Source organism: Protobothrops mucrosquamatus, unplaced genomic scaffold (assembly GCF_001527695.2).
Source record: "Protobothrops mucrosquamatus isolate PMUCROS unplaced genomic scaffold, P.Mucros_1.0 scaffold300, whole genome shotgun sequence".
Lineage (NCBI taxonomy): Eukaryota > Metazoa > Chordata > Lepidosauria > Squamata > Viperidae > Protobothrops > Protobothrops mucrosquamatus.
Window position 1 is genome coordinate 96106 of NW_015386643.1, and position 27021 is coordinate 123126.

A 27021-nucleotide genomic window follows, 5' to 3' on the forward strand; every position below is an offset into this window, starting at 1 on the left:
AAAAAACAAAAATAAAATCTTTTCCTTTTTTAAAAAAAACAATATTATTTATTTGCAGAATTAATGGAACTATTAAGAAGGTCTTTTAAAATCTTGATTGTTTTGTTTCTAGTCTTTGCTGATCATTTAAAGCCAGTTGTCCAATGCAAAAATTGTCTTGAACAGTCAAGCCAATTTTATTCAGAATGACTTGCATTCTATCAGTGGATTCCACTGAGTACTGATCATCTAGATCAGGGGTGTCAAACTGCTGGCCCACGGGCCGATTGCATCATGTAGAAGCCGCACCCACCCCAGCTCCGGAAATGCAAAAAGTCGCGACACGTCACGTGACGCGGCAAGTTTGACACCTGTGATCTAGATTGCCTGGATAAATCTTTGATACTTAGAGCATCTATTTTTTTTTAATCACAATTGTCCCCTCTTTTCCATTTCTCTTGGTTTTTTCATATTACATCTTGTTGCAGTCCCTAAATAATATCTTAAATGCTCAACTTTCTTCTGCAAGAAAGCCCCAAATAAAAACCAGGTTTCCAGTAAGCAAAATGAATAAATAAATAAATCCCAATGTACCAATTAGAATACAGTTCCTTTAGTCTTGGTATCTAGGTAGCATCCTATATCTAGAGTTATAATAGCAGATATTAATCCCAAGCTTTTGAATTTCCAGTATCGGGCATTAGATGGTATTTGGAGGGGAGATGTATGTCTCTACTTCTTGCATGAAAGATCCAGTATAAATTAATAACGATATTTGCAGCTATTACCTTTAGCTAAATGTGGAATCCAGTCCTGAGTTTTTCTACAGTGGCCTTAAGGTTCATGCTTTTGTATCTTTGTTCTGATAGCAGAACGAGGCAGAACTTTAAATAGCACATCAAAGAAGATTGGGGGAATCTGCTTTTTCTGCTAATATCCTAACCCCGGTCTCAGTTGAAACAACTGATTTGAAGAGACGGTGGCTCTCCATTATGAAATGTGCTCTAATCTGGGCCTAACAAGGAAGTGTCCCTTCTATTCCCAGGATCAGGGATGGGAAAAATATGGCTTTCATGTAACCACCACAATATTTCCTGCTGCAGGTTGTTTAAGTCTTCGATTTGGAATGGGATTTCCAAGTGAACTTTGATGAATAGCGTGATATCTTCCTTTATGTCAATTTTAGTTTGACAGTATTCATGGAGTTCTGAGGTCTAATCCCAGAGCTATAAGCTGCTTGCCTATATTAGTCAATTATGCAGGTTTGTTAACGTGCAGATAATTTGTTAGAGTATCTCACAGTTTAGGGCAGTGTTTCTCAACCTTGACAATTTTAAGGCATGTGGACTTCAACTCCCAGAATTCCACAGCCAGCATTGCTGGCTGTGGAATTCTGGGAGTTGAAGTCCACATGCCTTAAAATTGTCAAGGTTGAGAAACACTGGTTTAGGGGCAGATAAGGTTGCCTCAGTTTTCTGTTATCTACATTTTCTAACCCTCTATTATTTCTAATGCTTCAGAAGAGGGAGTTCTTGGGAATGGGATCAGAGTTTGATTGATTATATTGCTAAGGTAAAAGAAAAAAAATTCTGGTCCAATCTCCATTTCCGAAGCCCTATAGAGGAATTCATGTGGTTTTATGGTCTGTTTGGGTTGTAAAAATTAATGAGTCTTGGGTGCAAACTAGCTCATTTTGCAAATAATAATAAAAATATCACAGAGTTCTGTACTGTGCTTCTATGGGAGTGTGGAATGTGGGACTGAATATAAAAGTCATTTTGATTTATTTTTATTTTTTTAAAAAGAATCCTAATTCTTCAGGTTAACAAAGATACTCTATAAAAATGTAGGGGCCTGGGTGAAATTTCAGATCTTGAAGATGATGCCTACATTTAATTTGGTATAGATATTTTTTTAACATTTTAGAAAATAGGTGTGGAACTATGCATTTGACCATTTTATACCAGTGACAACATTCAGTATTTGAAGATTAAATTTTACTTGGTTTTGGTCTGGAGCATGCAGACTTAAGCCAAGCTAGTAAAAAATGAGGTTTGAAATAATGTTACTCAATTTCCCTTGACAAACATCCTGGATAATTTTTTAAATGTGTAGATGACTGAGGCATGATTTTGTTTTGAGTTGCTTACTGTATGCTGGTCCAAAACAACAGAAGGTATCATGCAGCTTTAAAATACTTAAGAGAAATGCAAAGTGCTTCCCTAGGGGCTGTAAGAGGGATAATGAAAACATGCAGTTCAAAGTCCAGTGTTGTATCAGAGCCAAAGAGACGGATAAAATTATTGATTTTGTTTCTCCTTTCTAGATCCAAAGAATCACCCCTTTCTCCATAGATATATTTAGATTTCTGAATCTATTTTTTCACCTCACTTGGTCATGGTGTCTTTTACTTGCATAAATTAATACTTTCATCTACATGACCATTTCTTAAAAACCTTCTCTGATGCGATGCACATTGCTCCGTGGTACCAGAGGCAGATGACATGAACTTGTTAAGTCCACAGTGAAAATTTGGTGAATGTTTTTCTAAGCAACAGTGGATTTGCACATGTTGTTGCAAACATTTACTGTCTTGCATACTGCAGTGTCCCAAATCAGGTCAGTCTGATATGGTTCCTGTCTGCAGACCTAAAATAGGAATATTCTTTTACAATGAAGTCATTCAAACTGGAGAAAGGTTTTGTAATAAAAGTCTGTTTTTTGAGAGAGAATTAAAGAAGTTTAGGATAGAGCTGATAAATATCATTTGGGGTTCTACTTTTGCAGAATGAGAGAGTTTTTTCTAGGGACCCCTCTTCTCTTTTGATCAGAATAGCCTGTCCCAGTCCATTGGCTAGGGGATTAGGGGATCTGAAGTCCAACACACGGCTGGGGAAGGAACCAGATTGAGAAAGGTTGGATTAGAATTACAGCAGGAGCATTGTGCTAGATTGGGTTGTGCTTTGAAAAACAACACATAAGGTTTTCATATTGTTATTTTTATCTTTATTTGGGGGCAAAAGAATGCAAATTCCCTATCTTTCCCTTAACTAGTAAGATGTATTTACAACAATTACTAAAATTTTTGAGGGACCAGAAATCAAATGATAGTACAGGTTACACTGTGCCTTAAGTAGTAATGTTAATATTAATTTGAATTGAAACCCCAAAATGACAAACTTTCAAACTGGTGTTTTTAAAGAACAGTTTCTAACACTGAGATCCTCCTGTGAAATCAGAAATCTAAGTTATTGATTTGGAGCTGAGGGCTCAGATTTCAAAAATGCTAAACATGTAGCCTTCAAACCCTTGTATCTGAATTTAAAAATCTGGAAGAGTGTTTCATTTCAAATATGTCACTGTAAGTGAGTGGTTACCACTGCTGATCATTTGGTAAAAAGGTATTGCAAATTTAGCCTGTTGGTGATCCTGTTGGGAGTAAAAATCTAAATATACAAAGAAGCATCTATTTTTCCTACCCTTACGTTTCTAGAAAGCTGGAAACTTAGTGCAAGATAACCTGTGAAACTTAGAAGTTTTAAAATAGTCATGATAGGTAATGTGGAAGTTTTATAAAAAGAGAAAGGAAGATTTTTTTTATATCTGTGAAAAAACTGTATGGATCACTGGAAACAAAACGGTTGCAATTAATTGCAAATGCCCAGTTCATTGAGGTTGATTTCTAGGGAAATGTTGCAACTAACTGACCCAAAGGTTTTCTCGAGCATTTGTAAAATTAGGCTGTTCTTTTTCATTTATTTCTGTAATCCTTTTGCCTGACATCCCCCATTTTGGGGCCCTTCGTTTGAGATGGATTTCAACTCCCATAATCCTTAAAGATTATGGAAATTGAACTTCAGCAGTTTTGGAGAATTCCTTGCCATGGGATCCTGGTCTAGATTCCCTCTAGAACTGGATTTTTGTGTGGTATAGATTGTCAAGTATTTATCCTAGTGAATTATGGCCCATTTACTCCACCTATGTTGTCGTGTTTATTTTAATCATTTAATTGTTGAGTTAGCATATTATGATGTTGAAAGTTCATTGAAGTAATCTGATTCTTCCCTATCCATCATCCAGTGAATCTTAAATTCCCAATGTGACAAAGTGTTTTTCCGAGTTCAGACTGCATCTTTTAAAATATAGGAAGACATCTTTTAGGGTAGAAAATATAAGATTAACCTTTTCAGCTTGCTGTATTTGGTTGCAGTTCTGAATTTCTAAAGCATATTTCCTGGAGTCCAACAACCTTTGTAAGGATTTGACCCATCAAATCATAGACATGGGGTTTTAGCATGCTTCCTTCATAATTTTGTCACCAGGGAGGGAGGGAAAGTTTAAAACCAACCTGTTGACCAAGATTACTTGCCTTTCTCTTAGGAGTCATTCATCCCATTCTGAGGCAGTACTGAACGTTGTGACTGTGGCTAGCAATTCGTAAGCTTTTGCTACCAGTTAACTTGGCTGGAACTCTTAAGAAAATGGAATATTCCAAATATACTTTCAATATAATATATACTTGAAAAGACTAGGGAGCCTTTTCAGGGAGGGACAGCTTTTAACTTTTTCTGGTGTGGTTTAGAATTCCACTCTTTCTTGGATTCAGAGTCAAACAAGTGAGCCCTTGGATCCCTGGGGGAAAGTGACAGACAAACATTATTACAACAGGGACATGATTCTTGTGGAGGGATATGGGGGTGTCCCAATCCACAAATTATACATAGATACACTTGAGCCTGTGAAGAGGACACAGTGCCACTAACTAGCCATTTGGGCCAGAGAACCACCATTTTCCCCCCCATCACTCAACTTCAAATGTAACCTAGTGCAAACCTTAACTGTAGCTACTTGGATGAAAAGCCCCATTGTACTATGGTCTCTTCTTCTAAGTAAGCATGGTTAAGATTAGGCCACACAAGTCCTACACAAACTACAATGTGTTTTTTTATTTTTAATGTAGTTAGCAGAATTTTAATATCAAGGTTGAATCATTATAGTAGCTAACTTACAACATGTACTTTGCTAAATATGCATGTACTTCTATTTTTTATGTTTTATTTTTCCCATTCTCTCCCCTCCCAAAAACCACCTCTTCTGCTTTTTGGTTTTATCTGTGCTGATTTCTGTTTTGAAGTCCACCTTTAATGTTTAAAGGAAATCTAATGAACACACTATTATGAATCTTTCCATTTTTAACTGCTATTTACTGGTCATTGCTTAAAGTCAGACGCTGTTGCTCATTCTCTAGTTATTTTTCAGATTAGATTTTTGTCCTCAATTTTGAAAAATCAACCCTTTCTTCCCACAAGCACCATATCTGTCTATAATATTACCCTTACAGATGGGATGTACACCTTTTCTGATTATAACCATTGCTCTTGTATTTTGGTAGATGCTTTGTTGATAGTAACTAAATGCCTAGTGAGATTTTTAAAAGTAAAAACAAACTCAGTTGTTATTTTAAATCAGTCTTTTCCCTCATAACTTTCCTTGAGTAACCTTGACATTGCATTTTTTTTACCAGATATATATCTCTCCACAATTGCCTTTTCAAAATGTTTAGCCTAAGATTTTAGCTTAAAAAAATACAAATCAATAATTTTGCTGAACAGAGTAAATCTGATTTTTTCTTGTTAGTGAACCCGTCAATTGCAAGTTTCATGCTTTATTTATATGAGAATAATGATCAATACATTATTCCCTTCTACCTTTTAAAAAATATTTCTTTTTATGCTAATTAACACCTGTTCTTAGTGGATGGATAAATGTTATCTTTACTGTCCCCACCCCAATCTTGGATAATCAAATTCCCATCTCCCCAATCCTTGCACCCCACAACATACTCCATAGGTTGTCGGGTTTTTTAATCAGTGTAAGTTTGGACAGGTTGCTCTAAATCAGGGGAAATCGCAGTAGGTTTGTGATCAGAAAGCTTGGGTGTCTTTTGGGAATGTTTTTTGCTGGTGGAATCTTGGCGCGCTGTTCATCTGTTGATGATGGAGAAAGACTTACAGTGCTTAATAAAGTTTATTCTTTTAGTAAAGAAAAAGTGGTGTCTCTTTTATTTTAAGCTCCGTATAATCAGACCACTATTTCAAGTCATTACTAGGTGTAAGCTGCAACTCTGCAGAAACTGCTGGAGGGGAAAACTCCAAATTGTAACATGCAAAAAAAAAACATGCATTTCATAAAAAAATAGTAACTAAGAGTGCCAGTAGCCAAATTTCAGTAGATGTTACTTCTCCCAATTATAGAACATTATAGTTTCTGTTCTATAAACTACATAGAGTATATTTATTTATCAAATTTATATGGCTGTCCATATCACAGAAAGTGACTCTGAGCAGTGTACAACATCCAATACAACAAATATAAAACAATCATTACTGAAAAAAATAATTGTAAAAACATTAAAAACAATAAAAGCAATAGTTTTCTTGTTTAAAAGAAAAAACAACATAAATGGGGGGATGTTAATAACAGAGCCACCTCACTAGTTCACCCAGGTCCCTAAGGCCTGCTGACAAAACCAGGTCTTGAGGGACCTTCAAAAACTCAGGAGAGATTAAGCTGATGTCATTTTTGGGGGGAAGAGTACACAATGGGTGCGACAGCAGAAAAGGTCCATTGCCTGGGGTCAATCAAATGTGTACCAAATATATATAAACTGAAATTAGGCTAAATCATATAAGGAACAGTTGCTGGAATTGGGTATGTCTAGTTTAATGAAGAGAAGGATGAGGGGGACATGATAGCAGTGTTCCAATATCTCGGGCTGCCACAAAGAAGAGGGAGTCAAGCTATTCTCCAAGGCGCCTGAAGGCAGGACAAGAAGCAACGGATGGAAACTAATCAAGGAGAGAAGCAACCTAGAACTAAGGAGAAACTTCCTGACAGAACAATTAACCAGTGGAACAACCTGCCTCTAGAAGCGGTGAATGCTCCAACACTGGAAGTTTTTAAGAAGAGAGTGGATAGCCATTTGTCTGAAATGGTATAGGGTTTCCTGCCTGAGCGGGGGGTTGGACGATGACCTCCAAGGTCTCTTCCAATTTTTTTTTAAATTATTATTATTATTATTATTATTATTATTATTATTATTGTTTTATTTGTATCTCCATAAAACAATGATCAGCATGGATATGCTAAGTTCAAACAAGGTGTTATGTAATGGTACCCAAATGTATACTAGAGTAGATGGGAGCCTACTTGGGGAAAGGGAAAGAGAAAAAAATTGTTTACAAATGTATGGGTTCAATTGTTGCAACTTCTGTGCTTACAGGCTTTTTTCTCAACTGAAGGTGTATGTAAGTGCTAACAGTTACTTAATATACATCATGCATGGAATTACAGTTCCAGGAAAAGGAATGATAGCTCAGAGTAACAGGTATAAGAAAATATCTTCAATCTTAAGGAATAGAAGAAAAAAAATGAAATTTAAAAATAGATCTGCGCCTGAAACATACAATTATGGCACTATATATTTACTTGTGTCTACTATTCCTTGATATGACCATGTGCAGTCCAAAAGACAGTACCACAAATACCAAATTTGTTATAACTAAGCCCACATTTTCTAATCTTTTGGAAAATGATTGTTATGGTTTAACTCAATCTTTCTATGGTAATGGACAATGAATTATCATTGTCTATCCTTTAATTAGCTAGAGTGTTGTGATGGTTACTGAATACAGGTGGAATACTTGGCTTGGCTATAGAAAGAGGGATACTCTTGAAATCTAATCTTAAAGAGTGGGAAAAACACTCTTGATTTCTGTTCTGAAACACGGATGACACTTTAACCTTGCTGGGAAACCTAACACGTTATCAGTCATAAGGATCACCAGTACATAATTCTAGGCCCCAATTCTAACTCATATTTAGAATTTGTGCAACAATGTTCCAATCCTCAAAAATCTAGCAAAAAAAATATAGCAACCCACAGATTACAGGAAATTATTTTTTTAATATATTTTACTGTTTTTTTACAATAACAATCTTTAGTGCTTAGTAAACAGCGTGTTATCTGGGTTCATATATTTAAAAAACAATATTTTCTATAATTCCATAATCAATCTATTAATGATATATTTCTTTGATCTTCTCTTCTTCCAATATTCTCCTTTTATCAACATTAAGCAAATATAGTTCTTAATACTTTCAATATATATACGGTTGAATATATTTTTCTTAATCAGCATATAACATCTTTTCTGATCCGCTTATGTTTCAATTATATTCATAAAAGTCATTAAGTCACTATATATCCTGTTTTCAAGATTCTTATTTAATTTCCCCTCTATAGTCAAACCATTCTTATCAGTCATAATTTTCTCAATGTTAATTACCTTTAAATATCCAAACTTTTCATTCACATATACCATCCCAATATTTTTAAATTTCATATATTATAAAGAATACTATACTACTTATATATCTTATCCTTCTTACTGTAGGGCCCTTTTATATCCATGATTTATCTATTCTTTTAACCATATTCAAACAAGTGTTTAATCATATAGTACTCCATCTGGTAGGTCGAATCAAATCTCTTGAATCTAACTCTAGCCTTCTTCTTTTTTGAAGTAATTTTCTAAGTCAGTGTATTCAGCTTGCCAGGGGATTCATCCTGTATTTTTGTGAATGTTGTTGGGAATAGAAAAGACAAGTTAGGTAGAATGTGTGTTTTTTGTCTCCCAAATTCTAATAATTCTCCTGGCTGCTCTATAATCCATTTTATTAGTTCTTCTTTCCTATCTTCAAGTTTATTTTGAAGTTCTGAAAAATAAGATATCTTTTCTTGCAAGTTTTCTTTTGTTTGTATTAGACTATAGTTTTCTTCATTTGTAGCTTCCCTCTTTGGGTCCCTGTCCTCTAGTTTGTATTCTGTTATCTAATTTGTTTGTTCATTCTTCGTTGTTTTCTGAGTTTTTTAATTGTAGGTTTAAGTTAAAGATATGTTCATTTATGTTGTCAAAGTTGTTTTTAATCTCATCATGATTTGAAACCATTGTCATTTGAATCTGTCACAGCATTGCATACATTTCCTCCTGGAAAGTATTTGCCTTGTCTTGATATATTGCTCCTGCAGATCTTTGATGTTCCAGGCTAGAGCCTTCAGAAGGATATATTAGGTGTGGTTTCCTGCCACTTTTTGATAGGTATGTAACAACCATTTTGTCTGTTCCCTCCAGATAGTCTTTCACTGGTTCCATAGTCTCTGTAATTAACCTTTTCAAACTAGCCAATCTTAAAGTCCAAATAACCAAATCTTACATAGTTCTTACCTTTATATATGGTTTTTATAATCCAATGCATTTCCAATTATCAAAGCACAATAAAAACAGTATTTTATAATAGTTCTTCTATTCAGGGGTCTTACAATTATCAGCCAGTCAGATTTAGAGTCCAGAATGTTTAACCACCTAGGAACTTTCCAGTAAATTCCCCCCTAGAAGATTAGCCAAAAGTCAAGGTTTTTCTTTCTCTGCAAACAATTCTTGAGCTTAGAAATCACAGCTCAGTATTTATAATCCCAGGTCAGCAATTTTTAAAACAAATATAGTTCTCACTCTGTAGTAGCTTGGGCTAGTCACTGGTGTGCAGCTAGCCTTTCTCCTGTTGGGTTGGAGGGCTTCCCCCAGATCAAGTGGATTGACTGCCTCCTTTCCATGGTCCACGGGGGGGGGCTCCTTCTTTGTTGCCTCTCCAAGGTGACTTTAGACCCATTTAGGGCCCCCTGGCAGGGCAAAACCAGCAGTGGGGTGTGGAGCTCTGCAATCTCTCAGCCGTGTGCTACAGTGCAAAACCGGAAGTCCAAGATTACAGGAAATTAGATATAGAATGGAATCTTGGTTGTTTTATAGAAAAAATTTATCCCTTTGTTATGCTTTTCTGTTTCTGATTCTGTTCTGCCTGTATGAGCGAGTGTATTTTTTTGATTGAAGAGAACTGATTAGTGTTCTTTTTAGAAGATTTTTTTTGCCTTTAATCTCCCATCTAGTTCTTTAATCTTGAAGAATATAAACTTGTTGAACCAGTACATTCATTCTAAAAGACTGAAAATGACCCTGAAGGTGCAACACAAATCATCCATCAGTGTCACCCAGGTAATTTCAATATGGTGCCATTGCCTAAATCTTGATTAACAAGTGTTTAAATAATCAACTTTCTGTTGAAACTGGAGCATCACTATTTTCTCTATAAACTTCTCTAAAAAGGGAAGTTGGCGGAGAGAGAAAAAGCTGAGTATCTGTATCCTGAATGATACCTCATCGTGTGCTGATGGATAAGCTTGTCCAATGGCTTCATGTACATGTTAAAAGTGGAGAAAGCACTGAGACACCCTGCAAATCGGGCCAAATGTGGCACTCTCCCCACACCCCACCACCGACTGGAACTGGTCTCAAAGGAAAAGAACCAGCATAATACAGTGCTGCCCACATCCAATCCCTGCAGCCAATCTAGAAAACTACCAGGCTTAAAGGTATTGAAAGTTGCTGAAAAGTCAAGAAGAGCAAGGATGGACAAACTATTTCTTCCCCCATCCATTTTGATCCTGTAACCAGACCTGAATCCAGACTGAAAGGGGTCCGCATAATCTACTTCATTGAGGATCCTCTGAAGCTGCTGCGTGACCACCTGAAAAATGAAGGTTAGAGACTGGGCAATTTTTTTTTACAAGCATTTTAACTCCCAAATTATCCTAAATTTATTTTTTGTGTTGTCCATCAACCCCATTCTGCCTTTTACCCTAAAATAATTGTAACACAAGAGTCAGTTTGGTTTAGGCTAGGAAACTAGAGACTGAGTTTGAGGCCAATCCTTCTCCTTCAGCTCTAGAAAGAATAAAAGGCAATGACAAACCACTTCTGAAAATGTTGCCAAGAAAACTATAGGAACCCGTTTAGGCAGTCATGTACACGCAGATCGACAAAAAATAAAATAAAAATAAAACACACACACAGCAGACTCCTAAACCTGTCGCACACACCAAGCTCCATCACATGCTCTATTTCAGTTGGTCCTGCAGAGTCAGTTTCATACATATATGTTCCATGCAGTCGTAAATCCCACGAAATGAACTCGGCATTTCCCCCGCAAAAGAGAAGGACTGAATTTTGAAAATATAGGCTGACACCTAGATGATTAAACGGGTATTCTCAAGGCACGAAACGAGTTCCGGGAGGGACAATCCTTCGGCGCTACACTAAAACCCGGATCTCCCATCGCTTCCGGTATTTATCCCCAGTGTCTCAAAAATAACCCAAATATCCCGCCTTCTTTCGCGGCGTCTGAGGGCGCTCTATCCGCCGCTCCGTTTCTCTCTATGGTAGAACTCTCTCCTTGACCCGCTTCCCTAAATGGCTGCCGCAATCGTCGTTAGACGTTGCTTGCCTTGCGGCCCCAGCGCCACTCTCAAGATGGCTTCCCCGCGTTCCCATGCCTTGCCTCTCCTAAGATGGCCGCCAGCCCCTCCTCTATTCCCTTCCTCTCCCTTCCCTTGTTTTGAATAAAACTTTATTGGGAAGCTGGAAAAGAAAACCCCAGGACCTTAGGCCTCGCGGAGGCCTTTTCAGCGGCCGAAAAGCCTAGAGGAATTGCTTTTGCTTCGTGAAGGCCTCAATCCCCGTCCTGGCGTTGTCGCTTCCGCCGGGGAGAAGGTGCCGGGATCTGGCGTGCGAATCAGCAGAGTCTCGCGTCCGCCTTCGGCTCCGGGGCAAGAAGAAAGGCGGGAGGGGGGAGGGAGTCGAGAGAAATCTTTTGATTTAAAAGAGGGAGAGCCTCAAGACGAAATCGTGGGAGTCAGGGGGAGCTTGGATGGGAATGGAGGGAGGGAGGGAAGGAGGGAAACAATGATTTCGCTCTTTCGGGGAGAAGGAAATTCAGAGGTTGTCCTTGGAGAGCGGGGCAGCCGTAGCGCGCTTTGTCGGGGCTGAGGAAGAGCTGAGGGGTCTCCCCCCCGCCGGGGACGAAGTGGGAGAAGAAAGAAGGGGAAAGCAGGTTCTGCCGATTGCACGGAGGCTCCCTTATTTCGGGAGGGAGATCGGGGATCCCCTTTCCACCACCACCCCCCTTGGAAGGGGAAAGGAGCCTGCAAACTTCTGGACGGAGCGGGGAGGAGGCGTTGCGAGCTCGGGGTGAAAAAATGTTTCGGAGGATTTCGGATTCTTAGGGAAAGCCCCCCTTGAAACGCGAGGTTTGTCAGGGAACGGCTTCGGAGGCGATCTGCGGAGGACACCAGTTTGTTTGCTTGTTGGTTTGTTTTTGTTTCTGCCGGCCGGACTTTTTTTCAGGGTCACAATTGCATTTTGCACAAAAGTTGGTGCCTTGCGAGGTTGGGTGCGTGTGCGTGAGTGAATTTTATTTTTTTTAATCCTCACTTAACCCCAGCTGGGACAGGACTTTTCCTTCAGGCCTCGGCATGAGAAGCCTCTCCTCCAGCTTGCCCTAGCGGACAATTTGATATCATTTGATTCCTGAGGGTCTTCCTTTGCTTGAACTTGGAGCAGCCCCTTCCTCCACCATGGCCTCTGTGCCAGTGTATTGTCTCTGTCGCCTGCCTTACGATGTCACCCGCTTCATGATCGAGTGTGATGCTTGCCAGGACTGGTTCCATGGCAGGTGAGAAACAAATGCTGAGTGGAAATTGCTGTTTGCAGATCTTGGCCACACTGAACTGCCTGAGCCTGTTTTCTCTTTCGGTGCTAATGTAAATGGACGTTTTCCAGGGCACCGGCAACATATAGCACTAAGTCTTAAGCGGGTGGTTGCATTCAGAATTGTTTAGCTGACTAAGATTTATGTAGTTGAAATTCATGTTGCAAAAATTGGGTGGTTAAACACTTCAATGAGGCGTTAAAAAAAACCCTTGTCCCTATGGTACCCTTGTCTCTACATTGGGATGCTTGTAGTAGTCAGAGGCAACAAATATTTAGAGAGTCAGAGGATTAATCTATATAAAGGTGCTCCTGGCATGATTCATATAGATGTGGTGGGGTTTTTTTGGCAACAAAACTTGGGTACAAAACTAAGATGAGTTAAACCAAAGGTAAGTGATGAAGTTGGATTCCCAATTAACCCAATATAAAGAATCAAGAAATAAGGGAGTTTTATAAAGAACCAAGAAATAAGGGAATCGTATCCCATAATTCTGAAAGGAGGGAGTTCATTATCATTGTCGTAAGCCCTAATAATGCCAATCAATTTGGACTGAAGTAGGCTTGCATAGCAACTTGTCCTAATGCAACCGAAGTGTTTTGAGTAGGGTCCACTAAGAAACAGTGAAATAAATACATTCCCTCAGATAAACAGGCATTCATTGTGTCTGGAGTGACCCGCTCAAGGATAAGCAGAATCACTACAGATGTTCACTAAAGACGTGCACAACAGCTTTCAGCCTATTCTTGTTGTGTTTCAACTCCACACCACTTCCTGTTCCTTTCTACCTCAGACAACTTTTGCGTAATACTTTTTATGCTGAAGATGACTTTTTGCTAAAGTTATTCCTGAATGATAGCCTTTACTCTGTAGGATGTTCAGATAAATCAAAGTGGATCTGGATAGTAGTTGAACTTCAGGGGGACTGCTTGATGCTTCGTCTCAAGCCTAAAATATGGGTATTGAATTATGCTGGTTAGAATATGAAAATATTTCTTGGACTGGATCAGAAACAGATCCTCCATCAAGCAAAGGGTGTGCTCATTCCCTCCAGTATCTTCCCCAGGCACCCTCCCTATCTTTAGCCTAGAAGCACTAGGCCTGCAGAACAGACATTCAGAATTTACCTACACCTCCTGTGATTCAGAATTGCGATAGCTTCCAGGATCTTTGCAGGGCTGTCATCCAGGCTAGATGTTTCAGAAAAGGATACTTGAGTCTAACTTTTTAAAGTCAGTGTTGAGCAAGGTAAGCAATTTTCTTTCTCTCTTCAAGCTGCGTTGGAGTTGAAGAGGATGCGGCAGCTGACATTGACTTGTATCACTGCCCCAACTGTGAACTGCTTCACGGACCGTCTGTCAGTAAGTTTATGTCCCTTTATATTTTACACTTCCAAGAAGATAAAATACGATGTAAACAAACATACTGATGACTGCATGGTTGATATTTCATTACGAATGCCAAAATATATGGTGTATGGTACAAATTCTTGTGAACAAGAACTTTAAAAAAAACGTATTTGTAGCGGAACAGAGTCTGCCAGCTAAAGAAAACTGAAGAGAATCTTTTTGACAACTTTGCACAGCTCTTCCTGCATGCCTAGCCCAGTTTCCTTACCTTTATAGCAGGCATGTCAAACTGCCGGCCCACGGGCCGGATGCGTCATACCAAAATCGCACCCACCCCATTGCCGGCAATGGGGAAAAAGTCGCAATACGTTGCATGACATCACGTGACGTCGTGAGTTTGACATGCCTGCTTATTATTTTACAATGAGTAACAGGTCCTGGACTTTTATAACAAGTAATAGCTACAGAGTTTTACTTATATCTACAGCTATAAAAATTCTGTTCAGCCATTTCTACCCCAGTTAGGCACATTGAGCAAATGTGTGCCATCTGGTTCTGTGTGCATAATTTGTGTGCTTATTATTCATTGTAATTATATAATCAAATAAATAATAAACATACATTGCACAATCTGTTTTTTAAAAGCCTTCATTGATCTAGTCAACTTGTTAGCTCAGGTAAAATTTTTCAGCAAATCTTTTGACTTCTGAAATTCCAGTTGATACTGATGACATTTTTCAAGCTTGTGGTTTGCAATCATCAAAATTATCTGTTTTTAATCAATTGTTTATATGTATAAATCATCTGTTGGTGTTCTGGCAGATGATTATAGATATTGGGCAGGCTTACTTCATCAGTTGTCTTGCCAGATTCTTCATAGGAGATAGAAGCATTACGTTGACTGCCTTGAGTTGAGCAAAATAGAAGTGGGATATCATCAACATCATCATCTCTGCACTGCTCTTGTTGAATTGCCCATATGCTTGTGTATATATTTTGATTTCTTCTCTCCCTCCCTCAGTGAAACGGCGCCGAGGAAATCCAAAACAGTCTGAATCCTCTGTGAACAAAGAGGTTGGCAAGACGGTGAAGACCGGTAGCAGTCAATTCATCAAAGAACTTCGCAGCAGGACATTTCCTAGGTGAGATCACGCTTGATGGATGTTTTAGCGATTAAAGAAAAAGAAAAAAAGGGCATTTCAAATAGCCATATTGTGGGATAACTGGTTGATTTCTAGCTAAATTGAAGCCTTTCAGTTCCTCGGGACAATTTTATTGTAAAACTTGTTCAAAAAGAATTCCTCTGCTCAAGAATGGGCAATATTTAATGAACTACAACTTCCATCAGCTTTCACTATTAGCTTTTCTTTAGAACAGGGGTGTCAAACTGCCGGCCCGTGGGCCGGATGCGTCATGGTGAAACCGCACCCACCCCATTGCCGTCAATGGAAAAAAAAGTCGTGATATGCACGTGATGTTGCAAGTTTGACATCCCTGCTTTAGAAGGATGCTGAGAGCTGTAATTCTGCAACTTCTGAAATGCCTTGCCAAGATTTACTGATCTGCGGTCTCTCGGATAGCAACAATCGGCAGGGTAGAATTAATAAACTTGCCCGACAATAATGTCAAGGCTGCTTTAACTTTGGTGAAACAATTAAATACTTTTATTTCTTTGGTGCATTTTTTTTTCAAGATTTTATTGAAAAAGGTTCAAGAGTAGTATTCTTTTACTTTGAGGGGAAAATATTTAAACAATAGGTTTGGATAATAACCCATTTTGATAGAATCTGAAGAACAGGTTGCTTTTTGGTAAAAATCCCCTTCTTTCCCATATGAAATTTATTATCCTATTGTCACTGTTTCCTCCAGCACTAGAATAGCTATCTCTATAGGGAGACTCTTTGCAGCTGCCCCACCTTACAAGCAGCTGCACAGAGGTCTCCAAAGACATAGCCAAACAGTTGCTGAAGGAAAAGGAATCAAAATAATTATGTTTCTTCCTCCATGCAAATGTCCAATTTAAATAAAAGGAAAGGCAGTTTGTAAAGGATGCTAAATGTTTTAATGTGTACTGAATGCTGCAGCAAGATTTCAAATAATGAAGCATAGTTTAAAAATGTTTTAAATAAAAATAAATTTTATTTATAACTGCATTGGGACCCAGAGTAGTAAGAGATTAGATATTAAAAAACCAATTAAAAATAAAAATAGAGTCAAACCACATGCTTTATAACAGTCACGAAGTACAAGGCAGCCAAAGTTTATCAGGTTTACAAGTGTAACACCCAGCGTATGTGTGTATTATACAAAACCATTGCACTACAATACTGTACTCCCCCCTCCTCCCCATTGCTTTGGTTCTTTCCTTCAACTTGAGCCATTTTGACCAGGGAATTCTGGGAGTTGTAGTTTTAATGCATCTGGAGGATACCAAATTGGAAAAGAATGCTGTAGAGAACAGCAATGTGTGACCTTGGTTTGACTGTGCTTTCTGCTTCCTCAGTGCGGATGATGTGATCCTAAAGCCGAGCGGAACCCAACTGTCTGTGGAGTTCCTGGAGGAAAACAGCTTCAGTGTGCCTCTCCTGGTCCTGAAGAAAGATGGCCTGGGCATGACTCTTCCTCCAGCCTCATTCACTGTGCGTGATGTGGAACATTATGTTGGTGAGTGCTAGGAGAGTGGGTTGGTTGGTGGGCAAACTGTCATGGTGACCTGAGGGAGAGTCTGTTGCAAGAGCCAGCAGCATGAAGCTCTCTATATGTTTTGCAGGGCAGTTCCCACCATTTGTTTCCCCACTAGCTAAATTGGAGAGAAGTGAAGTCCAAAATATCTCCCTCCCACTACTTTGCAGGCTATAGCCAGTGCCGTAGGCCGAAGAGAAAGCTAAAGGTCATTTCTTGCTGACAGGATGTATTTTTTATTATTATTATTTGTTTCTTTATATCAGAAGTATTAGGCATGAGGCAATAGTATTAATCATTCCCTTCTATGCAGAGGTCAAATGACCTCTCATCAGAGATTGATGAAACAAAGCCACACTGTTCGTCATCGCAGGCTGCTTAGATTAAGCTCATTCCCTCAATTTCCAACACTAAATGAGGAATGTATCCACTTGAACTATGGCCAAGGATGTGGTTCTTTTCAGTCACTGCATCTCAGCAAAGATTCTTCAGTTTGCAGAAAAATTAAAGCTTAAGAAAGGGAGAGAGCTGTATGTTTGATTGGGCCATGGTTTGTTGCGGTCATACTGTTGGGCTTGCAAGTACATCAATTCATCATGGCTGTGTGGGTAAACAAGGAAGATAGGATGCATTTGGAAAGGTCACAAGTCTGGGCTGGAGGATAATAATCCCTTCTACTGTCACATCCCAGCAATTGGTATTTAAGGTACGGTGATTAGTATTTAGGAGGCAGCCATCAGTATTCATAGCCATTGAGCCTTCCTAAATTTGTTCAATCCCCTTTCAGAGCAGTCCAAACTAGCTGCAGTTCCTACATCTGCTGATAAGTGAATCTTATAATTGAAGTAATGCTGTGTAAAAATGTTTCTCCTTCTCCTAGTCCTGTGGTGGGGAACCTATGGCATGAGCCCTCTCTGTGGGCATGTGCGCCATTGCCCCAGTCCTAGGCCTTCAGCTGGGTTTTATAAAACCTTTTCGCTTTAGGCCTCCGCCACCGTGTGCAAAAAAAAAATATTCAATCAATCAATCAATCAATCAATTTCAACTTCTCGCAGGAAAAAAAAGATCTCGCAAAGTTGGAATTGATTGATTGAACTTTTTAGTCCCACCCAGTCTACCGTTACCACCGCAGTCACACTCACCCAATGGGCCACATCCATCCAATGGGCCACGCTCACCCGGCACCCGACAATACATAAGTGGGTTTTGGGTTGCAGTTTGGGCACTCAGTGTCTAAAAGCTTCGCCATCACTGTCCTAGTCTTGGGGGGGGGGGGGATATCCTAGAGAGAGAGGCAGGAAAAAATATGTCCATGTTACCTGTGCTATGCAAAATCTTTTGTTCTGCTATACCAAGGATAGGCAACCTTGGCTCTTTTATGACTCGTGGACTGGCTCAGGAATTTTGGAAGTTGAAGTCCACGAGTCATAAAAGCCAAGGTTGCCTACCCCTGTGCTATACAATATCCATTTACCCTCCTTCATTCCATGTTAGGGACTTGGTGTGATGTGGTGGTCTAGTGGTGAAGATACTTGCCGCCCAGTCGGAAGGTTGAGAGTTTGATCCTAGCTAGCGGCAGAGGTTTCTCTCCTAAAGCACAAAGAGAAAATACCTGCTATGAATTCCGCATAGGCATCAGGAAGGGTATCCGGCCAGTCAACGCTCAGCTCCATCTAATTGCCCTGACTCTACCCTGAATAGGAACCACAGTGTCTTAAAAAGGGAATTTATTCCAAATTAGAGACATAATCTCTGGGATCTTTCTTGGAGGGTGGGTATTCCATCCTGCTAAACATTGGGGCTGCTTTTTTTTCTGCACTTTTTCTAGCTCTATAATATCCTTAAGATTCAGTGACCGGTGCAGTGTAACAGATTCAGTGCATCCCATTGGAGATATTCCTGAAGCCTTCTCAAAATGTTCTGTTCTCACTCCTTTTCATTTTTCTTTCTGTTATCTGCAGATATACAGATTTGTATTTTCTGCAGATATAGAAAGGTCAAGCTATCCTTTCCATGTCCACTAGAAAGAAATCTGTTCTCACCTTTTGCTGCATGGGGGCGCAGTGGTTAGAATGCAGTATTGCAGGCTAGCTCTGCCCACTGCCAGGAGTTCAATCCTGACTGGCCCAAGGTTGACTCAGCCTTTCATCCTTCCAGGGTTGGTAAAATGAGGACCCAGATTGTTGGGGGCAATGTGCTGATTCTGTAAACCACTTAGAGAGGACTGTACAGCGGTATATAAGTCTAAGTCAGGGGTCCTCAACCTTGCAACTTTAAGACTTGTGGACTTCAACTCCCAGAATTCCTCAGCCAGCAAAGCTGGCTGAGGAATTCTGGGAGTTGAAGTCCACAAGTCTTAAAGTTGCCAAGGTTGAGGACCCCTGGTCTAAGTGCTGTTGCTAAGTGCTATTGCTATTCTTACTGAGAGCGCAGAGATCTTGGAAAGATTAACAAGGAAATGAATGTTTCTTTCATCGCAAGAGTTATTAAACTGAACTAAGAACATATTATTTCTAGCTTCCATGCTTCACTTTTCCATAGGCATTTGTGCTCGTGGTGTTTACAGAGCAAAAAAGATAAAAGACCCAAATAACTGGGTCAGAATGTCAGCACAGGAATTAAATAGTTTCTTGTACGTGTTTGTTTTGGGCTACTGTTGACTAACAGCAATCCTCAAATTCAGGCACATGGTACTAAATAGCTACAGAGCTGATGCTCAGGTTTAATTCCCAGCAGTGCTAATCAGCAATGACAATGATAAGGATGCTAGAAGTTCTGTTTCAACAATATCTCGACAGTTAAAAGTTCCACAGTCTAACTGCCGGCTGTGATTATGGATTCAATAAATCCAGACCTGAGAAAATACTACACGGGCCCTTTGCTCGGAGAGGTGTGCTGGTCCTTTGCCAGATTGCTTACCCACACTTTGCTCAAAGAAAATAGATGTTGGTTAGCCTTGCCTGACCAGCTAGTTCTTAACTACGGTTCATAGAGATGAATAAGAGACTTTCAATCAATAGCAGTGATTGTGTAGCTGTAGGCTAAGGTCCCTTGAACTTCTGCAGAAGGTTTTTTTTTTTTTTTACAATCCCTCAGTGGCTACGTTGAGACATTATACTGAGTCATGGTTTGATCTAATGATAACTTGTTGAACAAGCCAGTGGTTCTTAACCTTTTCTTCACCACAGTCCCCCCCTTTAAATACCTTTTGCGGCTACAGACCACCAAGACTTAACTCAAGATTTAAATCATAACATTTCTTCAAAGCTTCGTGAACTCCCTGTGATGACATTTTGCCCCCCCTCCCTCCCAGGGTTCTGCGGACCATAGATTGAAAATCCCTGGAATAAGCTCTGATGCCTGGGTTCAAGTAGCTGCTTTGTCAAAACCAAGCAAAACACTTTTTTTTTTTTTTACATTTCTCCACAAGTCAGTTCACTTACTATTATTAATCTTCTGGAGCGTGCAGTTCCCAAAAACTGTTGGGAATATTCCCCGAGTTTCCTCATGTTGATGCAGAGTGTCAAAAAGTATATAAGGCATCATTGTTTCTCAGTTATTCCTCAAATGTGGTATAACTTATGGCAGATTAAGGCAACTTAGTGCTCTCCAAATGCTTTGGACTTCAACTTTTATCAGTCCCAGCAAAGAGCAAGTAAGTATGAGAGTTGCAGTTCAGAAAATGATAGATGATATCAGCTTGCCTGCCTTCCCTAAAGGAGATATGGAGTGTAGCATACTCTTCAATGCATAAGGCTAACCCAGGGGTAGGCAACCTTGACTCTTTTATGACTCGTGGACTTCAACTCCCAGAATTCCTGAGCCAGCATGGCTGGCTCAGGAATTCTGGGAGTTGAAGTCCACGAGTCATAAAAGAGCCAAGGTTGCCTACCCCTGGGCTAACCCTTCCCATGTTGCAAGCTGAAGTGCTATTGTTCAAAGTGAACAAGCTCTGCTGTTGCTTTTGTGGGCTGGCTCTCCCTAAGAATGGCTTGCTAATAGGCAATCAATGCAGCATCCCATGTTGTGATATAGATGCAGAGCATTTCATGAATGAAGGGTTTGGAATTCTGAAAGGGCTTATTTTGGGGGGTAGGGCTTATATTAGGCCCACCCCACCCCCCAAAATCAAGCTAGGGCTTATTTTCGGGGTAGGCCTTACTTTTGGGGAAACAGGGTAGTAAGTAGTCGAGCAGCCTTTGACAAAATGGCATTCTGGCCCTTGGGTATATAAGTAGCGGTTGCTGACCAGGGTGCCGATGGAAAGGACCACTAGAGGGAGATGCTTGCATTACTAAGCTTCTGATGAGTTTGCTGGCTTGCTCCACAGTGTATTTCAGGGGCGTAACTCAGGGAAACACAGCCGCCGTTGCTGCTGCTTCCTCCTAGCTGACTTGCTCATCGTGAGGCATATCTCTTTCTTAACAGGTGCAGACAAGGAGATTGATGTCATTGATGTGACACGCCAAGCTGACCTCAAGATGCGCCTGGCAGACTTTGTCAGCTACTACTGCAGCAGCCGCCGAGAGAAAGTGCTCAATGTCATCAGTCTGGAATTCTCAGAAACCAGGTAAAAAATACAAAGAGGTTGTAAGAAGGAAAGGTGCATATGAGACTGCAAAAGCAGTCTAGTTATTTCTGTTCTCCACCCAAGTTGGAGAACCTGGATCTACAAGACTCCCATGTTCTGGCCTCAAGATGTATTATCTCCCCACCCCACTCCCCGAGCGCTTTTATTTAGCCTGAAGGGGCTACCAAGAAGTTTTCCATTTTGTTCCACCTTCAGATGGGAGGTGAAAGCTAATACTGGCTGAACATTCTGAGCAATCAGTAAGAGGTAGTCCTCGATTTACAACTGGTCACTTAATGTCTGTTCAAAGTTACGACTTGCCTGAAACAGGGGACTCATGACCTGACTCCGAAATCCTGATGGTCAGGAGCCCCTCCCCCCAGGGTCCCATGACTGCGATTTGGGTGCTCAGTTGCCGCGTCAGGCAGTTAAAACTGTGCCATAGTAAATAATGGGTTCGCTTAACAACGGCCATGTTCACATGTCCAACCACTGTGCTCGCTCAATGACCACTGCAAAAAAGCATAAAATTAGATCGGTCGTTTGACTGACCCATTTTACAACTGTTAGAACTTACAAAATATTGGGCAAGCTCTATTACAGTCATACCTCAAACACTACTTTTATAATTATTTGGAAGACACTGAGTTGTAATTGTTCCCTTTCTCACAAATGAGGATGGAGATGTTTCTTCCTGCCATATTTTCCTAGATGCAGTGGGGGAGAGGGGGAGGAACAGACCATGGGTTTAAGTATTAGTAAGTAGTCTCTCCACCAGCCACCTGAAAGCGTTCTCGAGAGTCTTTTGAAGGGAGATGAGGTTGTTTATTTGCCTTTGCAATTTTTCAGGTTGTCTAATTTGGTGGAAACCCCGAAGATTGTGCGGAAGTTGTCCTGGGTGGAGAACCTGTGGCCAGGGGAATCAGTCTTTGAGCGCCCCAGCGTACAAAAGTACTGCCTGATGGGGGTGCGGGACAGCTATACGGACTTCCACATTGACTTTGGGGGCACCTCTGTCTGGTATCATGTCCTACGGGTAAGAATCTGATGTATGGGATAGAAGGAAGACCTTATGCAAAGCTTCAGAACTGGCAGAATGCCTTGGGGATGTTCGAACGTTTGAATGGTCCTTCCCACTTCTTCTTTCTTCTTGTGCCATATCTGTTATCGGACGTTGGCGATCATGTTGGCGATCCTGTCTTTATCAGCAGCCGCACGAAAAAGTGCTGCTGAGTTTTGTCCAAACCAGTCTCTTAGATTTTGAAGCCATGATGTTCTTCTTCTGCCTGGACCTCATTTGCCTTCAATCGTTCCCTGGGGGATTAAATGGAGTATGCTGTATTTTTCTGGGTGTCGCATCATATGTCTGAAATATTCTAATTTTCGTTTTTTAATTGTTTTGACGATTTCCCTTGACTTTCCCAGGCGGCTGATCACTGCATCTTTGTTTTCAGGGGTTTTTTTGTACTGGTGTAATCGAAGGAGGAAAATAAGAGTAGTTGGAACAGCAGAGTAAAATACGATGCAAAGTTACACTCCGATGTGGTATAGCCCACATCAGAGAGTCAGATCAGTTAATGAATTTCGCTAAGGCAAGCGAGAACTAGGCAACATTGCATTCGTTCTCGCCACAGGGGCCCCAGGTTGTTGGGATGCAGCTGCCATTCACAGCTTCATACTGACAGCCAGTATGATTTTTTTTTGTCATTAGTTTCTGACAAGGATTCTTGTTAAAGGCATTTTGTGAAGGTGTCGGTATGAAGAAAATATACTGAATCCACAGAAGAAGGAATGTAATGGTTTTAATTTATGCATTTCCCATGTTTTAAGATGAGAGCCCAGTTGGTGTAGTAGTTAAAGCATCAGACTAGAAATTGGGAAGTGATGTGTTCAGTCCTGTTTTAGGCACAAAGCCAGCTAGGTACCTGGGGCCAGCCACTCTCTCTTGGCCCTAAGAAGAAGAAGGCAAGGGCAAGCTATTTCTGAAATCTTGCCAAAAAATAGCTCCAGGCAATCACCAGGAGTCAACACTGACTCAAAGGCACCTGCGTGTTTTAAAAAAGGTTTCTGGGGATGATGGTAGCTTGAAATTCAGCAAAGAAAACACAGTCTGGGGAAGGGTGGAGGAGTTATTTTTGGACTCTGTTTGGAATAGGCCATGAAATGTTGGTTTACAATTGCAAAAATATGTTTATGCCATGAAAAGACACTTTTGAATGATAATTGCGGAATTCAGCACCTGGAAAACCTCTGCTGTCATTTGAAAACTAGTCCTTATGGCCTGAGAAATTTGCAGCTGTAGCCAGAAGCAAAACGGAGATTTTCAGCAGCCAGAAAACTGAACTTCGGCACACTGTATATCTTCATGTCTCTCATTATAAACTACAAAATACAAAAAGTTACGCAGATGCTCTTACTTAGCACACCTCTTCTTTAGAATTCAACTGTGTTTGGCCCAGACTTTCTGTAACCTTGGTCTTTGATTTCCTTAATGTATAAAGGACATACAGTTCTGAAAATAAGTTATAAGGTAAAGATGATGGGAAAAAAAACTGTGCCAACATCTGTAAAAAAAATTGAATCTTATTTAAAAAAAAAAAAGCTTGGTAAAATTACTGGGTAAGATTATCTGTGGGACAGTGAAAGCTGACAGGCAAGGAAGGTGGCTGTGTCTTACTGTTACTCTTCAAATGCTGCCTCTGAAATGTGAGGCCAACAGCATTTTTCCTAGCCTTGGAACAGCCTAATTGTCCATGTAAAGCAGTGTTTCTCAACCTTGACAATTTTAAGGCATGTGGACTTCAACTCCCAGAATTCCACAGCCAGCAATGCTAGCTGTGGAATTCTGGGAGTTGAAGTCCACACGCCTTAAAATTGTCAAGGTTGAGAATCACTGATGTAAAGATTACTGCCAAAGTCCCTCAGCTCTCCATGCTTTATTGCATCTTTCCCTTACTTATGTGTGCCTTGTTCTCTCAGCTCTTATCGTTTTGGAATAAGGGAGGAGACTCTGTGTGGCAGTTTATTCTGTATCCTTCCCCACAGGGAGAGAAGATCTTCTACCTGGTACGTCCTACTTCAGCCAACCTGACACTCTTTGAGGCATGGAGCAGCTCCTCCAATCAGAATGAAATGTTCTTTGGGGACCAAGTGGATAGGTGCTATCGCTGTCCTGTCCGCCAGGGCCAGACCCTCTTCATACCAACAGGTAAGGGAACCAGGTTGATCATATATCGTTCCCAGTTGACATCATTCCTCCTGTTTTGATTTTCTTGTTTCCGGGGCGCTTCTTTTCCTGTGGCTTCCATTTTGTGTGACAATTTGTAGTTCCCTTTGGGAAAGGGCTACTTGTGTGTAAAGGTTGATCATTAGTTGGTTTGTTTCTTTGTGTTCTAAAGGCCACCCAACTCCAAAATTACTACGGGTGGTTTACAACAAGGAAAAAGAATAAATAAAAAGAGAAAAACAGGAGGAAAATCCTGTACATCTCCACCAGCCCACTCCCTCTAACAAAAACACCATCCATCGAGCTCCATAAGCTCCATATCACAAGGCCTGGGAGGGAGAAACATGGATACCCCCTGGAAGGATACCATTCCAGGGAGCAGGACACATGACCAAGAAGCCCTGCTCTTTGGATGGCATTGTTCAGTAACACTGACTGCCCAGTGTTACTGAAGGGAGGAAACTATGGAAGATAATAGCTGGGTCATGTAGAGTAGCAAATGCCTTAAGCCCCTTTTCCCCTTTGCCATTTCAGACCAACAACAGCTGTTTCCCCTCTTGTCAATGTTCCTGAGAAGCTGTTTACCATCTTACCATCTCTTGTTCTTTCAGGCTGGATCCATGCTGTGCTGACCCCTGTGGACTGCCTGGCCTTTGGGGGCAATTTTCTACACAGTCTCAACATTGAGATGCAGCTCAAGTAAGCTTGGCAGGGGAGCAATTAGCCACCATTGAGCATCTGGGGAATCATCCAGGGAAAAGCCAAGACTCGGAAATAGAGGGTGGAGATCCTGAGTTCATTTTCTGACTTCTCTTGAGTTGCGTCTGGGAAAGATTCCTTCTGAAAAAAAACCTCAGAGAGTTGTTGTTTATTAATGTGGATGATACTAAAGCAGAGAATGCAATGATCTGGCCTGGCATAACATCTTTTTTTGAAAGGGTCCTGGATGTGGGAGTAGAAACACCCAGAAGCATACCAAACCTAATATTGGTTGAAGAATTAAGGAAAGAGAGTTCTCAACTTAAAACCATTTGTTTGGTGACTGCTCAAAGTTACAGTCCCCCTGAAAACAATGACTTATGACCGGTTTTACGCTTATGACCATTGCAGCATTCCCATGGTCATGTGATCAGAATTCAGGCGCTTGGCAACTGGCATGTATTTACGACAGTTGCTCTGTCCCAGGGTCATGTGACCATCTTTTGCGACCTTCCCCGCTGGCTTCCGAGAAGCAAAGTTAATGGGGAAGCCAGATTCACTTAATGACTGCATGAGTCACTTAACGATTGCAGTGATTTGCTTAACAACTAGCAAACAAGGTCGTAAAATGGAGCAAAACTCACTTAACAACTGCCTTGCTTAGCCAGGGAAGTTAGGGGCTCAGTTGTGGTCCTAGGTTGAGGACTACCTCTATCTGAATTGGGTTTCTTTTTAACGGTTGTGCTTCTAGTCCTTAGAGAATGCCTCATGAAATCTTAGTTGCCTAATGCAGTGCTGACTAGAACCAGGAGTAAGTCAGAGGAATGGGTGCTTAGTGCCTACATAGTTTCTTATGGCTCTGATTAGCAGCTGTTGACCAAACCATTTGAGGAGAGGAGTCTTGCCAATTAGCATTATTTACAGAAGCAATGTCCTTTTTGTGGAAGATATTACATCCTTCCTTCCTTCCTTCCTTCCTTCCTTCCTTCCTTCCTTCCTTCCTTCCTTCCTTCCTTCCTTCCTTCCTTCCTTCCTTCCTTCCTTCCTTCCTTCCTTCCTTCCTTCCTTCCTTCCTTCCTAGGGCTTACGAGATTGAAAAGCGCCTCAGCACAGCTGATCTCTTCAAATTCCCCAACTTCGAAACTATCTGTTGGTACGTTGGCAAACATCTCCTGGATATCTTCCGAGGTGAGCTTTGAGTATGCCTATTTTTAGTATCCTCCCTTCTCCCTGTGGCTCATGAGAATGGCCACCACTGATGTTCTCTCTCTTTCTCTCTCTTTCTCTCTCTCTTTCTCTTTCTCTCTCTCCTGGCAGGCCTTCGAGAAAACCGTAGGCACCCAGCTGCCTATTTGGCTCATGGGGCCAAAGCCCTCAACACAGCCTTCCGCTCCTGGACTAAAAAGGAGGTAAATGGTTGAGAGAAGAACTCACTAGTATTTGGGCTGGGTAACAATCAGGACCCAGAAGATCCTGAAAAAGGGGACTTACAACTTGGACCCGAAGTTTTGACAGTTTCCTCCCCCCTAGTTATGTGACAGCACTTTGGGTGCTCGGAAACGTGGCCATATTTATGGCCGTTCGTAGCATCCCATGGTCATTGTGTATATTTTACAACATTTTGCCCAAACCTGGCATTTCTGGCTTTTGGCAAAACCGTGCCATAGCAAACAGTGGATTTATCTAACACCTGTCGTGCTCACACTTATGACCGCTGCATTCATTTAACAACCACCACAAAAAACGTAGAATTGTGTCATTCATGTGACTGACCTGTTTTACAACCATTATGACTCCATTATGGTCCTAACTCAAGGACTACCTTTAAGACCTCTCTCTTGAAATAGAAGACTAAT

At 40.7% G+C, this 27021-nt stretch overlaps 1 protein-coding gene across 1 annotated transcript in view; it reads left to right on the forward strand.

The window, feature by feature from the left end:
- The first annotated feature begins 12505 nt into the window (after nt 1-12505).
- The window catches only part of PHF8 (PHD finger protein 8), a 30597-nt gene continuing 16081 nt past the window's right edge, over nt 12506-27021 (forward strand). Inside the window, exons 1-10 of the mRNA XM_015814938.1 lie at nt 12506-12603; nt 13915-14000; nt 15010-15130; nt 16492-16652; nt 21099-21240; nt 22090-22276; nt 24286-24448; nt 25078-25165; nt 26247-26353; nt 26483-26574. Of these exons, the coding sequence (XP_015670424.1) occupies nt 12506-12603; nt 13915-14000; nt 15010-15130; nt 16492-16652; nt 21099-21240; nt 22090-22276; nt 24286-24448; nt 25078-25165; nt 26247-26353; nt 26483-26574 (1245 nt within the window). The remainder of the gene's footprint in view (nt 12604-13914; nt 14001-15009; nt 15131-16491; nt 16653-21098; nt 21241-22089; nt 22277-24285; nt 24449-25077; nt 25166-26246; nt 26354-26482; nt 26575-27021) is intronic.